Source organism: Cucurbita pepo, chromosome 3 (assembly GCF_057944985.1).
Source record: "Cucurbita pepo subsp. pepo isolate OVF chromosome 3, ASM5794498v1, whole genome shotgun sequence".
NCBI lineage: Eukaryota > Viridiplantae > Streptophyta > Magnoliopsida > Cucurbitales > Cucurbitaceae > Cucurbita > Cucurbita pepo.
The window spans coordinates 3955978-3974929 of record NC_141800.1 but is presented as its reverse complement, the minus strand read 5'-3'; the positions used below and the strand labels follow the sequence as shown (position 1 = coordinate 3974929).

General features: G+C 35.4%; 1 protein-coding gene and 1 pseudogene across 2 annotated transcripts in view; one reads left to right on the top strand and one right to left on the bottom strand.

Annotated features, from left to right (window-relative positions):
* LOC111790131 (ARM repeat superfamily protein) overlaps positions 1-18952 on the top strand; it is a 38028-nt gene that overhangs the window by 5410 nt on the left and 13666 nt on the right. Inside the window, exons 8-15 of one of the 2 annotated variants that reach the window (XM_023670958.2) lie at positions 1220-1348; positions 1861-1922; positions 4463-4519; positions 11397-11520; positions 14185-14319; positions 15203-15283; positions 18548-18661; positions 18807-18886. In XM_023670958.2, the coding sequence (XP_023526726.2) occupies positions 1220-1348; positions 1861-1922; positions 4463-4519; positions 11397-11520; positions 14185-14319; positions 15203-15283; positions 18548-18661; positions 18807-18886 (782 nt within the window). The remainder of the gene's footprint in view (positions 1-1219; positions 1349-1860; positions 1923-4462; positions 4520-11396; positions 11521-14184; positions 14320-15202; positions 15284-18547; positions 18662-18806; positions 18887-18952) is intronic. The other variant, XM_023670959.2, reaches the window with a different exon arrangement.
* LOC147793069 (uncharacterized) lies at positions 8995-10548 on the bottom strand (annotated as a pseudogene).

Below are 18952 nucleotides of genomic sequence, written 5' to 3'. Positions count from 1 at the left end.
TTCTCAGCCACTAGCTGACCAACGAGGCATCTTTTAAAAGCTCTTGATTCATATAACCTGTAATAACTTCCTCGGTAAAAGACCACAAAAATTGGAATTTAACTTCAGTCCCTAACCAACCAAAATATTAAAAACCGGAGTACATAAAGCTCTTTTGCAAAACACCAAAATAAATGCTATATCAACCATCTTTCAGCTTTTCATGCCAATAACTTGCTACAACTTCCTCAAGAAAAGGCCACTTAAAATGAGATTTGACTTCAGTCCTTAACCAACCAAAATATAAAAACCGGAGCATGCAAAGCTCTATTGGAACACACCAAAATAAATGCTATATCAACCATCTTTTTTCCAACCAAAGCATTGTGCACGGGAACATCAATGCTACTTTAGAACTCCTCATGAGTTTAACGAGCTTTGAATAAAAAATACCAATAGTTCATTCCTGTAGAAGAACCAAGTCAGGACAACGGTGCTGAAGAAACTTCTTCTAACTGAGTATTTTTGAATAATCCCCCAATCCCCATGTGTTTGAGGATAAATTTTTCATTAAATTACAAAGGATAATTGCTGAAGTCAACTCACAATCTGACATTTACAACCAACTGTTATAAAATGTGAAAGGGACCCCCAAATAAAACTTCCAGATGAGACTGACCATGCATGCTAAGGTCATTCCCAAAGAAGAGGAAGGGATTCTCCAACTGTTGCAAGACATTCCATTGGAACTTTATAAAAAAAGAACGATTCCACTTTTTTCCTTCATAACTATTAGCAAAACAAAGAAAGAAAGAAAGATTTGTTGGCAACACAACAACCACTCTACATATTAGAACTACTTGACTTGAACTTACCTGAGAAACCTACAAGGAGAGAGGAGAGTTGAGAGGTGAGAGCGTTTTTGGTCTGTATTCTTCTCACAAGCTCTTGTTTCCCTCTTTCTTGTTGATTTTGTTTTAATTCTGAATATAATTTTCCTTTTTTTTTTTTTTAAATCTAAAAAAAAAAAAGCTAAATGTTCGTTAAATTTTTTGCGGAAATAACAGTACTCAACTATTGATGGTTGAAAACCATCGTCTCTTTTCTCTTCTTCGTATCTTGTAATTGCTCTATCTGAATACACGATGAGATGATTTGCTAGATCAATTCTCCTACTAAATCTTTGTCTAGATTCATGTTACTTCTTTTAATTTGCTTTAATGTCTGTGGTTCTCTGCAGGGGTTACCCCAGGTCTTGCTGTGCAGAGTACATTTTCTAAAGGAAATGCTTCTTTTTCCCTCTCTTAGTAGTGGAGATGAGAAAGTAATCAGTGGTCTTGCATGCTTGTTCTCTGAAGTTGGGCAAGCAGTATGTTGACTTGGGTTCTTGTTTAAGTTATTTTTTTTCTTGTAACACTTATGAATTAGTTAGCAACCTCAATTCATTGGTTCTTTCATTCATAGTTTGACTGTTAAAGAAGATGATGTACATACTTACTCAGAATTTCACCTATCAAATTTCATATGCTTGGATTCACGAGTCAATTGTGTTTTTAAAGTTAGTAATAATGCTTAAAATGATCTTTGTATTATTTGGGTTGCCTCTGTCCTGTTCTTATAATGTGTTTTCCCCCTTTCCTCTTCATTGGAGTTTATGTCCTTCGAGCCTTTTGTTTCTTTTTCACCCTTCGTTGGAGTTTTTTTACTTTTCTTTTCTTTGAAACCTTTTTGTTTCTTTACATTGAGATTAAAGGTTGGTATCTTGTTGAAAAAAAGTATCAATGCTTGGAAATGAAAATGAAACACATCAATTTTCATGAATTATTCCTTGTGTACCTGTCCCTTTCTAAGTTATGACTATTATTTTTAAATGTATGTCAGGCACCATCCTTAATTGTCGACGCCAGTGCTGAAGCTCTTGCTCTAGCTGATGCTCTCTTGAGGTGATCATTTGTTGGGTTCTTTGAAAATGGTCATTGGTTTTCCAAATATGTTCGTAAGTGATATAATTTAAATTAAACGGGTTATGATGACCCATTCTTTGACTAGCCTATTTAGGAGAGACCTGTTCTCATCCTATTGAATTACATATGCTGTGTGTGTTTAGGTTAAGAGCTCCATTCTTGAGATTTTCAAGCATGACTTGTGCAATCACCTTTGTTGGGTGGTTTCACGTACAAGGGATTTAAATTAAATAGTCAATATGTTGTGTGATACTTTGACAACGTCAGACGTTAGGGTCTCTCTCCCTGTCTTTCTTTACTCTCTATTTTCTCCCACTTGCTTCATCCTTTCCCTAAATCCTGGAACCTTCCTTGCTGACCATGGTGACTTTAAATTATATTCCACCAGCTGGTTCAGACTATTGAAGTTGCTCAACTTGCGTTGGGTTTCCTCTCCAAGTTAGATAATGTTCTTCAGCTTCTCTTGGGTCCCTCTTTGGCTTCGCATTCTCATTTGTTGTGGGCCAATGTGGTCAAAGTTTTACTCAGAATTGTGGATGGAAAGAAATTTCCGGATCTTTTAAGAGAAGCATAGTTCTTGGTTTGCTTGTTTTGAGTCGGCCCATCTTGAAACTTCCTTATGGTGTTCTCTTTCTAATTCTTTCGATGGTTCTTGATATGAACCAAGACATCAATCATACCATAGAAATTTCAAGGAAGATGTAAAACAAATGTAGTTCAAATTATCATAAGATTTTGCAATTCGTGCCACATTAAAGAAAAATCAAGTTTCATTTAATTTTTGATGGTTACAAATTTTTGGAGGATGATAATCTAGAGTTATGATGTTTATTTAATGCATTTTAAGATTTTTATTTACTTTAAGGTTACACTTACCTAGTGATTAATTATGATCATAAACTACGAAGATTACCACTCTTGAAATGCCTCATGGAAGGTCAAGGGTTCCCATTTTGAGATTGTATAGAGTCATGTATATTGTCTTTGTAAATGAGACTTGGAAATATAGTAAAAAGAGTACTTGTGCTTTCCATTATAGTTTCTTTGCAATTCTTTGTAGTTTAGATTGCACGTCTAAAAGAAAAGGTAAGAACACTTAATCCTAATGATAAGGAATCACCCCAAGGAAAAGTATATTTCAGATTATATTGTTGATCAAATGTCTCAATGAAAGAACACTTCTTTGAGATTCGAATCACTCCACAAGCAAGATTGATCATGGTAAGCTTGAATGATTCTAAACATGCAATCTAAACTACATAAAATTGCAAAGAAACTTAGTCATTGGCTAAAAGAAAGCACAAATGCTCTTTTTACTACATTCCCAAGTCTCATTTACAAAAACAAACATTGATGACTTTATATAGTCTCAAAATGAGAACCCTCGACCTTTTATGAGACATTTCAAGAGTCTCAAAATGAGAACCCTTGACCTTTTATGAGACATTTCAAGAGTTGTAATCTTTGTACTTTAGGACCAGAATTAGTCACTATGTAAATGTAACCAAATAAAAATCTTAAAATACATTAAAGAAACACCATATTCTAGATTATCATCTCCCAAAATTTATAACATTCCAAGAATAAATGAAACTTGTATTTCTTTAGTGTGGTATGAATTGCAACATGTGATAATTCGAACAATATTTATTTCACATCTTTCTCGAAGTTTCTATTGTATGATTGATGTCTTGATTCATATCATTTTCCACTGGGGGCTAAGGCTAAACCTAGTCTCCCCTTCTCTCTAACTTGGTTTTTGATTATCTTAATAAGCTACTTTCACTAGCGAAAGGCAATTAATTTTATTAAAGACTTTGATGTTGGTTGAGAAGCCATTAGCATTAGCCACCTCCAATTTGTGAGCGACACCTTCTTTTCGGATGTTTGGAAAATCTCTTCAACACAATCTGAATCTATGAAGGAGCTTCAGGCCTCAACATTGCTGAATATGAAAGGGTGGTAGGCTTACTTTGGTTCAAGCAGCTTTAAGCAACTTGCACACCGACTAAGTGTCTCTTTACAGTATGCCTAACAAGATTGCTGAATCTTTGGACGTCTGTATAGAAATTTCTTTGGAAAGGAAGTACGAGAAGTAATGGCTTCCATTTGGTGAGGTGGGAAAAAAATCCACCTTCCATTATCAAAAGGTGGTCTTGACCTGCACAGTATGAAAGAGACAATTTGAGCCTTGCAAAACTGGGGTAGTGATTCTGTATGGAGGAGTCTTATGTAACTCCTTTTGATAGGGGGTTTTTCCTCCTTTCTTTTGTAGATTTCATAATACATGAATGTAATTGTTTCTTATCAAATATATAAATATAATGTGTGTATATGTGTATGTTGTGTGATTGAGTAAAATAGTGAACATGGCTATGGAGGAATATGAACCTCTGGTTTTTGAGGCAGTTACTCAATACTAATTATTAGATCGTACATGCTATAATGACAAGGCCTTGCGTCTTACATTATATCTTTGTTTTACACATTATAGTTGATCTTGTTCTAATTTGATGCAGTTGTGTGGCTTTTCCAAGTGAAGACTGGGAGATTGCTGACTCAACATTGCAATTCTGGTATTTTCATATTCTTGCTAAAATTGTAAGGTGTTATGATTTTTTTGGCACGACATATATTTCTTTAATATAGCGTGAAATCCAAAACTCTGCCTAGAAAGTGTAGCATTCAATGTAGTGTAGGGAATGTTCTTTTATAAGGTGAAGGAATGTTCTTTGTTTCATCCAAAAATTTGATCAATCTCTATTTTTTGTTCACAATAGTAGAATACTTTACTCTATGTTAGTTACTTTACAACCAATTTTCTTCTTAAGTACAGTGATACTTATGGGCACATTTTTGTAGCAATCTAGTATGGTTTCATTGGGGAGGTTTTTGGAATATGCACTTTTATTTTTTAGGACAAGAAACAACTTCTCATTGATATAATGAAAATGAAATTGTTCGGAGGATATAACTTTTGAAATCTTTTGAACAGGATCTTTAAAATATTTTGAAATCTCAGAAGTTGAAATTTCAAAACTCCGTTTCCCATTCAAATTCTTCAAGACAGACTCCACAAAACTACAAAAAGAAGATGAATTTTTCTCCCAAGTCATCTTAGTTAAATCCCTTAACGCATGAATGCTATCATCATAATTCTTAAGAAAGTATTTTAGCATTTCTCAGGAAATGGACCAACCTTTTTTCAAGAACCCCCATAGGGACTTGAACCAGCTTTCTTCCTCTAGAAAGTTGCCAAACAATGCAGTTGATGAACCAACCTGTAAAAAAAACCTTTGTTTCAACAGACGAACTGTACTGCTTTCCTTTTGACTTGCTTGAAGACACTGGTAGTAGAACCACATCAACGAGTGGGCCTTCCTACCAATGAAAATGGGTTAAAAGATAACAAACAGTGGGCATGAGAGAAAAAGCAGGGAGTTCTCTTTGAAAAGCTTCTTGAGGCTGAACATAATTTGTATAGGAATATTAATTCTCTTTGGATTCGGATTTTCATTAAGCTGAAAATACCTGTTTTTTTTTATAAGAGAAGAGGCTGTCTTGTTAATGTTGATAGAAAATACTCTTGAAGGATCTGAAATCCACTTCCTTGAATCCTGGAAAGACAATCTTATTAACATAAAACCCTTCCGATTATGGATCGTAGGCTCTTCTCATTTTATTCCTCGATAATTATAGTGTCGTTGAACTCTTTGATTATCCTTTTGATGATGACGGCGTATTCAAACATTAAAACATAAGAAGCACAAATATGAACAGTGACAGTAGTACGGATATGATAACACACCAATTTCTAAAAATGCTGGACACATACATCAAGGACATGTTTTTTTTTAAAGTTTTTTATATTTATAATATGTGTGTATAGATTGTTGCGGTAATACTTCTAAAGAAATTAACCATACAACATTAGTAATAAACGATGATGGTATGAAATTTTCTGTCCAACAAAAACTGCTATATAAATATAAAGTACTAGAAATAAATAATGGTTGGGACATGAAGCTTGCTGCCTATTTATAGCTTATTCATATTATAGTAAAACTATATATGGAAAATATATAGTAGATGACTATTTATAATAAAAAACTATTTGAGAAATATATGATTGATGTTTATATATAGTAGGTGGTTATATTTGTTAAAGCTATATATAGTAAATTGAAACCATATATATACCTCTAGGCATTGCTTTCAAGATGTACTTTTTGCATTCTCTGTATTCTCTCTGTATATACCTCTCTCTGTATAGACCTGAAGTCATCAATACAAGACCTTTAGCCATTATTCTTGCATTTTCTCTCTCCTATTCTTTGTATTCATCTAGATCGAGTGTGTGTTGTTGTGCGATCCTAAAAACTGGTATCAGAGCTAGGCGAAATTCACCACTATTTGTGAAGATGGAAGTTGAAAGATTGCAATTGAGAAGTTCAATGGATTCGATTTTGGTTTCTAGAAGATGCAGGATGAAGATTATTTATACCAGAAAAATCTTCACGAACCCTTATTGGGGGTGACCACGGAGCAGTGGAAGCGCAAGGATCGACAGGCCTTAGGGTTGATCCAATTGACGTTGTCCAGAAACGATGTGTTCAATATCATTAAGGAGAAGACAACGTCAGATCTGCTGAAGGCACTGTCGAATATGTACGAAAAACCGTCGGCTATGAACAAGGTGTACTTGATGTGGAACTTGTTCAATCTACCAAAGTCTGAAGTTGGATCTATTGCGAATCATATAAATGAATTCAATATGATTGTAAGTCAACTGAGTTTGGTGGACAATAATTTCGAAGATGAAATTAAAGCATTGATTTTGATGTCATCTTTATTCGAGTCATGGGATACTGTTGTTGCCGCGATCAGCAATTCCCGAGGATCTGAGAAATTGAAGTTCAATGAAATCTGAGATGTAGTTCTCAGCGAAAGTATTCGCAAACGAAAAACTGGAGATTCATCTGGTAGTTCTCTCAGTATTGACCAAAGTGGATGTAAATCGAAGGTCCCAAACAAAGGTCGATCAAAATCAAAGAACCGAGAAATTTTTTCTACAGACCAAACGTAACGTGTTGGAGTTGTGGAGAAAAAGGTCACTTTCAGACTGATTGTACAAGATCAAAGAGGAAGCAGAATCACAAATCAGAGGATGACGATGATTCTATAAATTCAGCAGAAGACATTGGAGATGCTCTAATCCTCAGCGTGAACAGTCCGATTGAATCCTGGATTTTGGATTCAGGTGCATCTTTTCGTTCGTCTCCGAACAAAGAACTGTTTCGGAATTTCAAATCTGAAAATTTCGAGAAGGCATATCTTGCAGACAACAAAGCTTTGGAGATTGAAGGAAAGGAAGATGTCTGCATAAAAACTCTCGCAGGAAATCAGTGGACATTAAAGGATGTCAGATACATTCCTAGTCTTAAGAAGAACCTGATCTCTATTGGTCGGTTGGATAACAGAGATTATGCAACAAAGTTTGGGAAGAGTTTGTGGAAGATTGTGAAGGGTGCTTGGGTGGTAGCACACGACACAAAATCGGGAACCTTATACACCAATGCAGGGTGTATGAACATAATTCCTGTTGTTGAGAATGCTTCAAATTCAAGTCTATGGCATGATAGACTTGGACATATGAGTGTCAATGGAATGAAGATGCTGGTTGTGAAAGGAGTTTTGGAAGGTCTGAAATTTCTTGATTCTAGTCCTTGTGAGAGCTGCGATATGGGCAAACAGAAACGAGTTAGCTTCACAAAGGCTGCTATAAAACTGAAGAAAGTGCGGTTGGAAATGGTCCATACAGACGTTTGGGGACCATCTCTAGTTCCATGACTTGGCGGATCAAATTTCTACGTCACTTTCATAGATGATTTCAGCAGGAAGACGTGGATTTAATTCTTGAAACACAAGTTAGATGTGCTTGTCACCTTCAAGAAGTGGAAAGCTGAAGTTAAAATTCAGACTAGCTTGAAGATCAAATGTCTAAGGTCGGACAATGGTGGAGAGTACAAGTCAGAATTCAAAGCATTTTGTGCCGCTAAGGGAATTAGATTAATGAGGACAGTTTTCGGTAAAGCAATACAAAATGATGTTGCTGAAAGGATGAACAGAACATTGAATGAGCGGACAAAAAGTACGAGGATTCATTCTGGATTGCTAGAGACATTCTAGGCTGATACTGTAAATACAACAATCTACTTCATTAATAGAGGGTCGTCAGTACACTTGGTGTACAAGCTGCCAGAAGAAGTATGGACAGGAAAAGAACTCAATTACTCTCACTTGAGAGGTTTTGGCTGTACTGCATATGTTCGTGTTGATCCAAAGAAGATTGACAAGCTTGACGCTGAGCCTGCGAAATGCTACCTCATAGCCTATGATTCTAACATGTTCAAGTACAAGTTTTGGAATGTCAAGAATAAGAGAATCCTGAGACATTGTGACGTGACTTTTGATGAAAATGTCCTGTACAAGGACAAATAAAAGAAAGGTTTCGAGACAATGAAGCAAGTGGGAGTTAGGTTGGGTTGCGGAAAAATTTACTTAGTAATGTTGTAGTAGGTATTCGAGGAACTCCTGAGACTGTTGCTGAGGAACCAGAGATGGAGTAAGTGACACCTGAGCAAGTGTTGAAAAGATCATCCAAAACTATAAGAGTACGAGATAGTCATATACCTTCATTGCACTATCTATTGCTGATTGATGAAGGGGAACTAGAGCCCGTTGATGAGCCCCTACAGTTGGAGGATACAACCAATTGGGAGCAAGCCATGGATGATGAGATGTTTAGGCTTCAGAAATGCGTTGCTCTTTCATCTACTGAGGTTGAGTACGTGGCAATAGCTGAAGCTAGAAGATGATATGAATGCCAGACTATTCTTCACAAATAGTCAGAGTGTCATAGAGTTGGTGAGGTACCCGGTCTATCATTCAAAGACAAAACACAGAAGGCGATACCATTTCACTTGTAGGTTAGTGGAAGATGGTGATGTGTTTGGAGAAGATAGAGGGTGTAACGAATCTAGCAAACATGTTGACAAAATGTATTGATGTTGGAACATTGAGGTTGTGCAAAACCTCAATTGGTATGATGCAGTGAAAATGTTGATAGTCGTTTGAGAATGAAATTCTTAGTTGACTGGATCAGTCTCCAAGTGGGAGAATTGTTGGGATATGGAGCCTGTTACCTATTTATAGTTTATTCAATTGTTATAGGTAGTAAAACTATATATGGAAAATATATAGTAAACGACTATTTATAGTAAAAAGCTGGTAGAGAAATATATGGTAGATATTTATATATAGTAGGTGGTTATATCTGTTAAAGATGTATATAGTAAAACCGAAACCATACATATACCCCTTAGGCAGTGCTTTCAAGATGCTTTCTGCATTCTTTGTATTCTCTCTGTATATACTTGAAGTCATCAATACAAGACCTTTAGCCAATATTTTTCCTTCAATTTTCTTTCTCCTATTCTTTGTGTTTCCCTAGATCGAGTGTGTGCGTTAGGAAAAAAAAGAAAAAGAAAACAAAAAGATCTAAATGTCTAAAACTCTCATCTTAAACTTCTATGATGTGTTTATGTTGATCACCTTTGTCAATCCCAATGGCATCATCAATAAAATCCTCCGCCTCAAAATCTGGTTCATCCAATGATAAGTTAGCCATGCAAGCATCCCAACATCCTCAAAATAATCAAAAGAATCTCCCGCAATATCCCTGTGTGAATATTATTGAGTTCTTGACAATAGATGCAAATTAATACGGATAAATACTATATCATCTGCACGTTGTGGCATCATCTTGTTTCATCTAACAGAGTTAATAAATGAGTACGTGCTCCAATTTCTCAGAGCATGAAGATGAGGAAAGTTGGCCTAGTAGCTTGAAAGTAATTGATTGAAGGAATTGCGTGGCCCACAAATCTTTAGCATCTGCTTTTTCCTGGCAGTGATGAAATCAACATCATTAAAATATTTTCCCTTCTTCGAAAAACTAGCGAACTACAACACTTTTGCTCGATCTTCTGGGTTGAAAAGTATCTCTTGAGACATTCCATTCTTTCACGAGTTACTTCGATATCTTTATGTGGAGGTACTCGATTAGGACCATCTTTAAGCCATTGATCACTATAGTACCTAAATATAAGTTTAAAAAATGTTGAACTCTTAGAGATTATAATATAAATGGAATAAGAATAGAATACTAAGAGATCAAAATTATAATATTGTTGCCTAAACCCTTTCAATCATAGTATCGTACTCGTCATAAACCAAATGAAGAGTAGGTGCATCTGTTTCGCAAACCCAAATCATGTCATATATAGGTGTAATGAAGGAAAGGATATTATCAATTTTGTCCCACCAAACATCACCCACCACCAATTCTTTCACATATCTCACTTTTCCTACATCGTCCTCTCTATAACATGTTCATTTGTCACTAATAATCATAGCTTGCGAACCACCTTTAATGAGTTTAAACCTCTTAAAGAATAATAATGACTGATGCAAAACGTGTTTCTGCCACATATAGCAATTTCAAAGATACAAACTCATTAGAAATAGCAAGCCTCATTGAATGATTCACGATAAAAGTTCTTCACCACCACCACATCACCAGCAATATCATAAATCCAACTATATTCCTCATACACTAGCATATTGTTTACAACATTTTGTATTCTGTAAGGCAAGATGAAGAATAGGCACTAATCACTTCCTTCAGAAAAGTTTAATAAAATACTTGTCTTTGACCTCACTTGAGCAATCCACTGCTTTTGGAAACATTGGCTGATCATTTATGATCGACATAAAGTTTATCAAAAGTCTCCTTTGTGAATCACTGCATCCATCACGCACAATACTTACGCCCCTTTCACCGCATGTCTCTTTAACTGGCTGCAATAATCTTTGAATATTTGTCTTTTCTTTCTGAAGAAGAGTTGTCCACAACAATTTTTTTCAAGGAGTCACATTTCCTAACAATAAATTGTTTGCAGCACAAGTAAATGCACCTATAAAATGTGGATTTCTTGCTAAGTGAAGAGACAATCCTGAAGAACAAAACATCCATGCAATAAGTGCTTGTAATTGGTCCCTTGATGCCATATTAAACGATCTTTCTATTGCACTTGGAGCACCATTCATAAAAATTGAAGTGTTTGTGCTTCCTATATTAAAACATTAGAAGTACGGTTTTTCTGCTTTGTAGATTCTTGGTCACTAGGAAGTAGGGTAATTGGTTTTTCTTTTTGTTCGAAGATAATTTCCCTTTTCTCTCGTCTATTGAACACAAGTTTATGGCAACGCATATAGGAAGCCAATTATTTCTTTACTATGTTTATTCCTGTATTTTGCATACCTTTTTAGTGTCTCTTTTATTGGTGCTGTGAAAATTACAAGAATGTGAATTCTTAAATCTCTTCTCAGGTCTTCTCTTGCAAGCTACATTCTTGGCTGTGATGAGAATAATTCGGCGAATAGGAAACATGTGGAAGATGTATTTTTGTCTGTATTTTCAGCACTGCTTGATGGGCTTCTATTACGGATTCAGGTTTCTTTTCCTATTCTGCTTGTCCTGAATACACTAATACAAAGTTGGTTTTAGTTGCTTGCTTTTCTCAGCGTGTGTTACTTGATTTTCTTATATCTTTGGCATAGACAGATGAAAACAATGCCTTTGCATGATCGAGCAGAATTTGTTGTGCTTATTGAATATAAATATTGCTGATTAGTTCTGCTGCATTAGAATGTAGGATTTTTCACTTTCCTTTGACTCTATTATGATGAACATGATGATGTTAATCTCATATTCTATTCTTTTAGGTCCAAATTTAATTGATTATAAGATGTTTGAATAAAATAGAAAGATTCTGAAATTACTTTAATTCTATGATCTACTTCTCCCCAATGATTTTTACTCAAATTAATGCTTGGAATGTAAATTATGGTTGATTCATCCGGTTCCTTCACAATGAAACATCTTTTCCATAAGCTGCTTAGTTAGTCTTTTTTGGCTTCTTTTCTTTTTAAAGCTCTTTAGAAATCAAAGAGTCCTAGGAAAGGTAACTTTTTTCATCTGGATTTTATACGGATGCATCAATTCATCATAATTTCTTCAGAAGAAGCTTCCTCTCATGGCGTTATCTCCATCAATGTGTCGTTTATGTCTTGGTGATTAAGATGATCAAATTCATATATTTTTCTGGTGTTTTATCTCCTGGACTGATTTGATTTCATTTTCCAAAAAATTCATAAATGACTTCCGCACCATTGCTGCCCTAACTGAATGCTTAAAAAAGGGAAGTTTTGTTGGGGTAATGAACAAGAAACTTGTTTCAATTCTTTTAAAGAAAAACTTATTTCTACCAATGTACCTAGCCTTCCAAATTTTGGGTTTCCTTTTGAAGTAGTAGTTGACACTTCCGGTATAGGTATAGATGTGGTTCTTTCCCAAACTAATCACCCTATTGAGTATCAGGAAAAGAAAAAAAGAGTTTTCGTTTTGCAATTCTGAAAATAGCTTGAGTTTTGCTTGATCTCTTTTGCATAGCTTCTTGATATTTGCTTGTGAGTATCCGACCCATCTTGAGAATTTCCTACCACCTTCAACTGAAAAGACATTTCATACTCTGATTGCATCTTTTTCTCAAAAGTTAAAGGAAATCACTTACCACTTCCCAGAGGACCATCCATCCTTTTGTATCAATGCTTGCATGAACTTGCACAATCCTTCTCCTCCCAAGGAAGGCCAAACAGAACATTCAAAATTGTCATTAAGTTTCTTCTGAAAGAATGAATGAACGTGATTTTGCAGTAAATCAACCATAGCACATTAGAACCAACGTAGGAGAGGAGTTGAAAGAAAACCATGCTGATTGCTTCTCATTTCTTCCACAAAAGTCATATCATTTTCACCCCCAATAGTGAAGAAGATATTTTGAGTGCAACAACTTTTTATAGTCATGGTGGCAACTAATTTTGAAACGAGCGGAAGAGGACCATCAAAGTTTAAGGTGAACAGAGAGTAGCAGAAGGCAGCATGGTGAAATTGTCGAAGGGAATGGTGCTAGTATGAGGCTAGGCAAAGGAATGGCTATGGTTTGGAGAAGAGAGGAAAAAGCGGAAGAAAAGATTTCTTCTCAAGGGTTTAAGGGGGGTCTGGTCGGGATGGTTAATGTCGAACAAAATCAGTAAGGAATGACAATCGAAAGTGGCAAAGGACTGAGAAACATAGGAATTGAGTGGCACAAAATGTTGTTTCGAGTAACAAGGGTGTTGAAAGTCTTAAAAACTTATGGGTTCCCAATTTTTAAAAAAATTCTGCCAAGCTGACGGATTCTATGTTGAACCCTCCATTCGGTAGCAATCCGACTAAAGATTTTGATTCCAGTGGGCAGTGTTATCATCATGGTTGCAACGGTGTGCTTCAACTGACTGAAGCAAGCATCTTGAGCTTAGAGTGGGACCTACTTGTAGAAATTTAGCTTGCTTCTCATTGTTTTATTTTGGATAAAGGGCTTTGGCTACAGTGACAACGTGCGGATTCGACAACCCAAACCAACAACCTCCATAGAACTTGAATAGATTGGGTTCTTTGCCCCCACACAAACCTGTAGGGAAGTTTTGGGAGTGTAGTCTTACAAAAGGGTCAAAGACATTGTAATGGACCAATATCTCTCTTTGGTTTGGTTCATTCTGTAAGCTCCTAGGAATTTAGTATTTCAGTTTGATGCAAGTGTGTAACCAACTTCGGAAGACTGCCTTACCTTACAACCTTAGTTACCTTCTTTCTTATCTCATGATAGGGAATCCTTTTAGGGAGAAAACTACACTTTGGATAAAAAGTTCTTTCCTGTAAACCCCTGAAAACACTATAGCTTTTTCTCACATTTTGGTTCCTCTTTTGTGCTTTCTTTTGTGGGTTTCAATGTTGTAAACTTTGGCATTATTTGGTAGGCCCCAAAAGTTTTAGCATGTAAATGAGAAATGGATTTATTTAATGTAACATTTTTCTATTCGAATTTGCAACTAAAATCATGTTTGTTTTGTGCTTTTAAAACTAGATATTTAGACAGCTTGTGTAACTTTTGTTCTTTGCAATGGCTAAAATTTTGGTTTCCTATGAACTTAGTATTCTCTTCAACCGATATCCTTCTACATTTTATAATTCTTGTATGATATTAAGGCAACTTATCATCTTCTTTGTGATTGATAGGTGGTTGAATCTGCTTTCAACGAGGAAAGAGGAATGATAGACCTACCTGATGGTCTTATCCATTTTAGAATGAATACCGTTGAGCTTCTAGTGGATATTTGTCAAATTTTAAGGTCTTCCAGATTTATGGAAAAGGTATGCTAGTTTGCGGATGTGCTTTATTAATGGTAAACAAGTGAGAAGTAACTGTGGTTTGGGCACTCATCATTCTTCTCTGAGATACCGAAATCTTCTCCCCTTTTGTATACTTTGTTTACCAAGAACTATTTGTTTCTTATACAATTAAATAAAGAAATAAAAATGAGGGAGGTGTAGATGAAACCGATGAGTTTTGTTATTATCTTTTGATAAATCACCACTAAACCTACAAATTTAAGTAGATGATAGTAAATTTAATCTTATATAAATACTTTTAACACTTTTTTTCACTTGTGGAGTTGAAATTTTGTAGAAGGCCTAACAAGTTGACATCAATATTAATTGTGGAGGAAATAACATTACAAAGTCCGAACATAGTACCTCCATCTCTAGTTCCATATTAAATCACCTTTGAAACTAATAATTTAAACTTATGGATTTTGGTAAATTTAATCTTATATCAAAATTGTTTCATCTCTTGTATTCAACAATTGGAACCCTTTTCTGTAATTTCAAGTTTTCTTCCTTTTCACAAGCCCTTTTTATGTTAAATTTCTTTTTTGCACTGTACGTTTCTACTCTGTTATTTGTCTTACTGAAAGTTTTGTATCTCATCCAAATTTGTGTATTTGGTATTTGTAGAGTAAGATAGGATTATTGTTTTGTTAGAAACGCTACTCAAAATTCTTCTATGTCAAGGATTTAAGAGTATCAGATGAGTGATACAAGAGAGAATATTTGCGTACTGCAGCCCCTCGTGGACTTCAAAATCTTTGCATTCCTGCTGCCTCTCAGTTTCCCCCCTATATTCTTTTGCATTTTGTTCTAATAACCATCTGTAATCTTAATTTTCCTTTCTACAATTTTTTTTTTTTTGTAGCTCTTCTTCAGCGGTTGGACTAATGGTAATGTACCAATCCCTTGGAAGGAAGTGGAGAGCAAGTTATTTGCTCTTAATGTGGTGAGGCAACATACTTGCTGTTTCATTTGTTCCTTGGATTATTAGATGTGACCAACTGGGGAGCATATTCATGTAGCTCCCAGGTATTTGGTACCTTTTAGTATCTTAAGGGAAAGTGCTCGTTCCTATAAAAAAAAATCTTAGATATGACATATGAATTTACCTTTCTTTTGATTCTTTGAAATTCAGAAGGGTACTAAAAGCACAATTATTGCTGTTGATTCCAATCATTAGAAAAATGTTCTTTAATAATTTTTTTTTACCTACATATTGGAATCTCAAAACTTGCTTCACAATCCTTAAGATCTTCTCTTTGATGTTGTTTAATATGTTTCTCTTGAACAAATTTGCTCGACGAAGTGATGAGTGTCATTGAGGATATGAAGTCTTTGGGACAAGTAATATTTGTAGAACACATGAAAGTTGGTCTCCACCATCTGTTTTCAAGGTAAGCTACCTCATTTGAATAGAACATCCTCCCCAAAATCAGCATTGTTTTCTTCCTTCAACGTTGCAACTGCTCTTCTTTGTGAACATTCATTAGAAAGATGTCGTTGTTTGAGTTAGGAGCACCTTTATTAGTGAGAGATGAAGAGGCTAAGTTCTCCATAATTAAGGAATTGGCATGATGTAAGGTGGCTTCACATGTAAATTGTCTAGTTTTCTGTATTGGGCCAATTCTCTAATTCTGTTTTTTAGTTAGAGATCGATAGCCGTTGAGATTAGCTGCTTTAGTTATGTGGTTGCAACGGATAGCACTGTTAGTGCTAGTATAAATACTTACCTCTTTTTACTTTTGGGGGAGAACCGTTATAATAAAATCTTTATCACATTTATCTTACACCACGGCACCTTTTCTTGGGGTATAAAGCAATGGACAGCCCTATTAGTGCTAGTGTAAATCCATCGGGTAAATGCTACAGTTGCCTACTTCCTAAGCACCATATAGCAGTGCAATATCCATGAAGACTTGATAATTCCTTCAGCAAGTACTTCCTTTCTATGCCATTGTATGGACCATTTACATTTGTTCATCTTCCCTAATAATAGGGCAACTGCCCAATCTTCCAAACACTTCTACCTCCTCCATTCAAGATCAGTAGAACTGAAAATAGGTGTGACCATACTTTCCTTCTTTAGCATGGTTTTCTAAGATCAACCCACCTACTTCTATTCAAATCCAAAAGAAGAAAAGAAAAGAAACCACCTTCCAGATGTGTATGAAGTAAAGCTTATAGTAGTGGAAGGAAGGTCATTCGTTTGCCTGTTGGTTGTTCTAAGAGGGGTGATGTTACCTTTTGGGATATGTTGAAGGTTCCTGTCTCCAAATTTAAGAACTTTTCAGTAATGTTCCGTCCAAGTAAAGTGCTGCTCCTAAGATGTTGCCCTGTCCAAGTGTTCCAAGTTCTCTTTGGATTCGAAAAGATAAAAAAGTGATTGATTTGAATTGGAGTTTACTCATGGTGCTCTCCAGGTGAAATGCGCATGATGATTGGAAAGAAATTAAGGAAGCATTGACCATCACTTTGAGGCAACTTTCGTGCTCAATCCTTTTATGGTTGATAAGGCTTTATTACAAATGGATGATGGTAGGATTCTTGGACGACTTGGCTGTAATGGGAAATGGATGCACATTGGGCGTTTTCATTTGAAATTTGAAGCTTGGACAGTCGAAAAGCATAGCAAACCTGAATTTTGGGTAGGTTATGTTGGTTGGATTCAAATTATGAATTTACCTTTGCATTATAAAAAATTACAGACCTTCAAAGCAATTGGTGAGAATTTTGGGGATATGATTAGGGTTGCTTCTAAAGCCCTAGGTATGTTGGATTGTAGTTCTTCCTTTATTGAGATAAGGAAGAATTCTTGTGGTTTTATTCCTACTTTCATCGAAATTCATGACAAGTTTTTATGTAAAAAATTTCTTAGATTTGGAGATATAATTTCTATTGATCCTTCTTTTCTTGTGCAATCTTTTGGAGGAATTTTGAACTCTAGTGATTTTTAAACCCCTTGGATTTGTTTTGTATTAATATGGTAATTGATGACAAAAAGTCACCTTGGAGCTTGTGGTCTTAATGACGAAAAGTCAGGATTGTAATAACAAGCTTTCTCTTCATTTTTTCTTAGTCCCGCAAATTTGATTCTCTTATTGCAGCTTGTGGTTTTGAGTTGTATGAAATTCTACCTTTGTTGATGGCATTCGTAGTCAGGCTTAATGTTATTTATTGCAGTTTTCTATCATTGGCTTGTCGTAAAGTTGTTTCTTTCTCAAGGTGTTTGGATTAGTGCTTTAGTGCCCGGTGAAGAGTTTTTTTTTGGTTGTCTTGCGACTTCAGGCTCTTTGTTTGCCTCCGGGTTGTTTTCAATGTTGGAGTTTGGCTTCCTGATATTTTTGGTCTTTTGTTCCTTGTTGCTGCCGCTTTTTATTTTTTGTTTTTTCTTGCGGATTTGTTTGGCTGCTTCCAGCGCTGTGTCTGGTTTTCTTTAGCTTTGTTTAGTTTATTTTTGGGACCTTTGTTTTGCTCACTATTTCTCTTTGCTTTCTTTCTTTCTCTCCCTTGTGGAGTTTGTATCCTTGAGGTATAGTCTCTTTTCATTTTATCAATGAAAAGTTTCGTTTCTTATTCAATAAAAAAATTAAAAAATAAAAAATAAAAAGACCAACTTACCGGCAGGTCATTAACTATTCCTAACTGCCTAATCATTCAGCTAACTGTACTGCAAAAAAGTTGCCTTTCAAAACACACATCTCTTGTTGAAGGCATTAACAGCAATCCCGTACATCAAGGTTGTAAAGTCCTGGTCAATCACAATCGTTTATTATGTTGTAATGAGCATCTGTGATTCTTTTTATTTCACCTACAGTAGTTTTTTTTTTTTTTTTTTTCCTTCCTTTTTTGGGCTATTGAGTTTTGATGGATTCAGTGTTCCTGTACCACCTTTCTTTCTAATATTTCTGTTTCTTTTATGATTAGGTAATAAACTAATCATAAAAGCATAGCCATTTTCTTCAACATGGTATATTACTTTGAAAACTCTATGATTTTTGTCAGTGACCTTTATGCCCATAAATACATTTTTTTTTCCTCGAAATATGATGACACTTTATGTTTTTGACTTTAACCTAGGTCCATTGATGGCTAGCCCTATGATACTCATACCTTTAGTAATATACGGAATGGACTATGTTTGTAGGAAATAGAAATAACCTTATGAATCTTTTTTCTTGGGTGTGATTAAATAAATATTTATACATTCCAGGTTGCTGAGGTAGTCCTACAAGAGGGTCAGAGCTTTGATTTCTCTGTTATCACGCAACTGGTGACCATGCTGTCTGCTAGACCGTCAAATGAGATTAAAGGAATAATGTGCCTTGTATGTTGGTCAACCTTACCCTTCCCAAGCGTGAATAGCTTAGTTTATCTAGACCTAAATGGGAAGCTTATGTCCTCATTAAACCATAAGGTCAACATTTCTGTTATTTATCTAACCCTCGTAATGTTTAAAAATGCCATTCCAGGTTTATAGATCCCTAGCAGAAGTTGTTGGGTCTTACTTTAGGTCAATATCTGCTTTTCACACTGATGCCAGACCCTTGTTGTAAGAACTCTCCTCTATTTTCTTTATTTTATGTTTCTCAATTTGCAGGGTTCAATTCTTGTTGAT